At 50.8% G+C, this 5,058-nt stretch overlaps 1 protein-coding gene across 1 annotated transcript; it reads right to left on the bottom strand.

Moving 5' to 3' along the window:
• Nucleotides 1-651: 651 nt before the first annotated feature.
• Nucleotides 652-1,422, bottom strand: LOC136534772 (uncharacterized). The gene has a single exon (XM_066527141.1). It carries the CDS (start codon nucleotides 1,420-1,422, stop codon nucleotides 652-654), a length of 771 nt encoding a protein of 256 aa, XP_066383238.1.
• Between the last annotated feature and the right edge of the window lie 3,636 nt (nucleotides 1,423-5,058).

The following is a 5,058-nucleotide window of genomic DNA, read 5'->3' as shown; positions in this document are numbered from 1 at the left end:
TCCATGCTCCGCTCCCCGTCGCCGAACAGAATTCGGCAGCACCTCCCCGCTGTTCTCCCGATACACGTCCCGGCGGGGGAGAGTGTGTATCCAGAGAACAACGGGGGGAGGTCCTCTGCCGAAACTCCGACTCGGACGGGAGCGGAACATGGGAGCTAACCTCGTCTGCGCATCCTCGGGCTGTCCAAAATACAGTGGACAATCCGAAACAGGGATACGGTTTATACATATGCGAAAAGAACGCATTACTTCCACCGTATCCGTTTCGGACGGGGAGACGCCTAACTGGGTAACGCGACCTACGACTACATGTGGCGGAAGAGGGGTCATACCGCAGGTGCCAGGTGAAGAAAGGCTAGCGGGGGCCAGTGCGCAGTTCGTGCTCCTCGGCTAGCCTCCAATGGGAGCCCTCCTGAAAAAGAAAAAACAATTAGTGAGAACGAAAAATTTCGGCAGCACCTCCCCTGTACGGGAAGGTTACCAAACCTGCAAGAAAAGACGGCACGATGGCCGACAAACACATATACATGTCAGGCACGATGGCCGACAACCACAAATGTATTTCCAATCCATGCAGAAGAATATAAGCAGGTATTAACAAAGTAAACTACTACTACTAGTAGTACTACTACCTCGTCGTCACGGACGGCGTCACCGGCGCGTGGAGCAGAGGCGCGCGCGAGGACGGCGAGGCGGGACGGCGCGGCGAGGCGAGGACGCGCGGCGAGGCGAGGACGGCGAGGCGAGGACGGCGCGGCGAGGACGGCGACGCAGGGCCCGGACGGCGACGCGCGCGGACGGCGGACGGAGCGGGGCACGCCGGATCGGGCGGGGCACGACGGGCCGGCGGGTCGGGGCGAGGCCGCGGCCGCTGCGGGGCACGCCGGAGCTGCACGCGGCGGCGCCTGGCCGGGGCCGGATCGGGGCGGGGCAGCGCCGGTGAGGGGCCTGGGCGGGGCGGCCGGCCGGGAGGCCCAGCGGGGGGGCCCGCGGGGGGGGGACGCCGCGGGGTGGCCCAGCGCGGGGGGGGGGGCGCGGGAGGGGGGCGCCGCCGGGGATGGCCGCGCCGCCGGGGAGGGACCAGCGCGGGGGGCCCCGGGAGGGCCGCGCCGCGCGGGGAGGGCGCCGCCGCCTGGGAGGGGCGCGGCCACCGAGGGCGCTCGCTCGGGGGCGGGGGAGGAGGAGGAGGGGATCCGCCGACGCGGGAGAGAGGGAGGGGAGGGCGCGCGGGGGAGGGGGAGGGCACGGGGGATGCGCCGTCGGCCGGCCGGGCGACGGTGTCGACGGCGGGGGCGGCTGGGTGGCGGCGTTGGGCGAGCGGGTTATTTGGGGCAGGCGGGCGGGATTTTGGGGAGGGAGGGCGGGCCGAGCGGATAAGGCGACGTTTTCTTTTTTTTTTTTCCCTTTGCCGACTGCCAGCATGTGACGCAGTCGGCAAAGGTCCTATTATTTTTTTTTCAAAAAATTATTTTTTTTAATTTTTTTTAAAATACTTTGCCGACTGCTCTGCTCCCTGAGCAGTCGGCAAAGGTTATTTTTGATTTTTTCTCAGAAATTCGTTGCCGACTGCCATCCTCCCTGGTAGTCGGCAAGGCTCTTTGCCAACTGCCACTGATGGCAGTCGGCAAAGAATTAATTTTTTTTTTCGATTTTCGATCCCAGTTTTTTTGTGTTGCCTTGCTACAGTAAGTACATGCTATATTCCAAGTTTGGGTCATTTTGATTTATTTTGCTATATTCCCAATTGATTTTTCTGTTTCTTTGATTTTTTCCGGCAGCTCCAGATTTGAACTGCAGGTACATGAAATAATGGAATCCGGCGATTCAGAAAATGATATTCATGATGTTTGGAGCATGTTGAGGCCGTGTGCGGGGCCTCGCATGAAATTTCGACCGTGTTGGTGTCGGAACACACGCCGAGCCACGCGCAGTGAAAAGTGTTTTTAAATTTTATAAAATCGAAACGGAGTCTGAAAATGACGAAAACTTGACGACGTGTCTTGTCATCGCATGCGGAGGGCTGTGGTAAAAATTTGAGAAAGTTTCGAGCAAGTGGCGACTGTCGGGTGGCTAAAACCTGGACATCTCCACATGTGATAATGTCAGGTTTTAGCCACCGACGTCGCCACTTGCTCGAAACTTTCTCAAATTTTTACCACAGCCTCCGCATGCGATGACAAGACACGTCGTCAAGTTTCGTCATTTTCGGACTCCGTTTCGATTTTATAAAATTTAAAAACACTTTTCACGCGCGTGGCTCGGCGTGTTCCGACACCAACACGGTCGAAATTTCACGCGAGGCCCCGCACACGGCCTCAACATGCTCCAAACATCATGAATATCATTTTCTGAATGGCCAGGATTCCATTATTTCATGTACCTGCAGTTCAAATCTGGAGCTGCCGGAAAAAATCAAAGAACAGAAAAAATCTACGGAATATAGCAAAATAAATCAAAATGATCCCAAACTTGGAATATATCATGTACTTACTGTATCAAGGCAACACAAAAAACTGGGATCGAAAATCAAAAAAAATAAAAATTCTTTGCCGACGGCCAGGGAGGATGGCAGTTGGCAAAGCCTGCGCCTTTGCCGACTGCTGACGGAGTGGCAGTTGGCAAAGGTGACGATGTGGATGGCGTCAACCATGGCCTGCCTTTGCCGACTGCAATTCTTTGCCAACTACCTGGCAGTCGGCAAAGCCAGGCAGTCGGCAAATCCTGCTTTGCCGACTGCAGGAAATTCCAGTTGGCAAAGGGACCTCTTTGCCGAGTGTCGAAAAAAAACAGTTGGCAAAGAAAATTGCAGTCGGCAAAGAGCCAGTTTCCTGTAGTGCAAAAGTAGTGGCTTGCCAACAAGAGAGCACATCCATCAGGTTATGTCAGAACAATTTTCTAGAAACTTAAGCCAAAGACTAGTGCCCAACACTTCCTGAAAAATATAACAACCATGTAATTAGGCAAGTGGAGAAAATATGTAAAGCTACTATAGAGTATGAGTTTGTAATCAGCCAAGTGTAGACAACCATTTTCTAGAAACTCAAGCCAAATTACAGATTTTTTCTCCTACTGCAGTTAAATAGTCATCTACTCATGTACAACATGAAGCAACTAAAAAGAGATGAGTCTGCAACACAAAGACCCATCTTCAGTATATCGCTATAAAAGATTGTCCCATTGCTTACCCCTAACGAACTAGGGTTCAAAACACTAGTACACATAATCTAGATATGTTTTTTCTTTCAATAACTTATTTTGATTTTTTTTTAAAAGAAGAGAAGATTGAATCTAATTGCAAGAACCTTTTAATCTTAAGAAATCTGATGTCTGCAACTTGGAAGGGAGGATCTTACCAACCTAATGGTTGAGGACCTCACGGATGTTACTCACATCCTGCACACATCAAACACAAAACTCAGGTTCTATGAAAAGCATTGTTTCCATGACACCTTTGATGCCTATGCCTTGCCATTTACCTTAAATGGAACTAGAGCACATGCAAGCATTCTATAAAGCACATGCTGCTATTGATCTAGTGCTACTGTCAACACACATGCAAAAATTCTATAAAGCTCAGTGCAAGAGAGACTAATAGACAAAAATTCCTATGCATCATTCCAAGCCAGTTGCAGATGCTGCTATGCAGACATAAGTGCTAGCATAACAAATTTATAGAATGCTTGTGAAAACAACTGACAAGCACTCAACAGGAATGAATTAAGTAATGCTTAAGTGCTAGTATATGCATTAACGGAGATGACATATGTGGCTAGAGGAACAAATAAAGCACAAGTCAATCTAAAGATTGTTCATTGTAGAATAAAAAGGTCATAGCTGATGTCTCTGCTTAGAGTTACAAAGTGAACACCCTATCACTGCTAGCCCCGGCCTCAATCCGATAGTAATATATCACTACCGGCTACAGCTTCTTCTAGAACCACGAACTAGAAGTGATATGGGGAATATCCGTGCAGGGTCAGGCCATAGAATGGCAGTAATAGGCAAATGTCGGGTTGTAACTTGACCAGACAGTGGAAGCAAATTATAAATGCCTTGTTTTTTATATCACCCACAGTTTCCTATGTTTCATCTAACTACATATTTGTCCATCTACCACTACCATTGTCGTGTCCACATAATTCCACTGCTACAGGGTTAACACTACTACAAATTTGATTTTAGGAGATAACCTATTGGTGGTCAGAAATTATCTCTGTCTCCAAAAATAACAAGTGATCTGGAGGCAGTCAATCCATTTATGGAGGCAATGCAAGGTCTATCTTAGAAAACTTATTTACAGAGGCGGGCCTCCTATGATGTCTACCTCTAAAAATAAGCTCTATTTTCATCGGCGAACCTCTTAAGAGGGCCACCTCTAAAATATCAATCCCTTTGCTCCACATGCCCCCTATCTCTCCACATTGGAACTCCGCGCTGCCCCATCTCTCCCAGGTGACACTACACTCACAACAGGGCATCTGACCCACTATCAGAGCCCGGCAGGGAGGGGGGCCCTGGGTGTGGCGGCTAGGGTTAGGGGAGGAGGATGCGTCGGCTAGGGGAGGGACAGAGACATTGGGAAGACGACCGAGCCTTAGAGGGAGAGGAGGGCATAGAAGGCCCTTGGCCTGTTCTGCTCTTGCTGAAGATTGAAAGGTTACATAGCCCCTGTATTAATAGTCCTGGGAGACTTAGCCCCTAAGTGATCTGAACCTGTCCAATCTAACCTAGGGCGGCTGCGGCGGCGGCGACGACAGCACTACAGTGTGCAGGTGAATAGTACCCTGTTGTACTGTTCGCGTCAGGTCCGCTTTGGTCCTAGCATCCTCCTTTGGGCCTCGCTATGCCCACTAACTCTGGATTGGGGGCCTCATCAGACGTATGACAATACTCTCCCCTTCTCCGATCAGCGCGTCCTCAGGCTGAATCATTGTCCAATCATTGACTCCATGGCCTGGAAGCCTGCTGCTCCAAGTTATCTCCTTGATCTGGATAAGAAGATGCCCTAGCGTGTCATGGACTTGCTCGTTGTTGATGTCATTGCGGATGTCGAGGTCC

The sequence above is a fragment of the Miscanthus floridulus genome, unplaced genomic scaffold, assembly GCF_019320115.1.
Source record: "Miscanthus floridulus cultivar M001 unplaced genomic scaffold, ASM1932011v1 os_2288, whole genome shotgun sequence".
NCBI lineage: Eukaryota > Viridiplantae > Streptophyta > Magnoliopsida > Poales > Poaceae > Miscanthus > Miscanthus floridulus.
Note: the sequence above shows the minus strand (reverse complement) of the source record. Positions and strands in the feature narration are given on the sequence as shown.

Coding starts and splice junctions, on each gene's coding strand:
- LOC136534772 (XM_066527141.1), bottom strand. CDS start 1,422: ATGCTGGCAGTCGGCAAAGGGAAAAAAAAAAAAGAAAACGTCGCCTTA.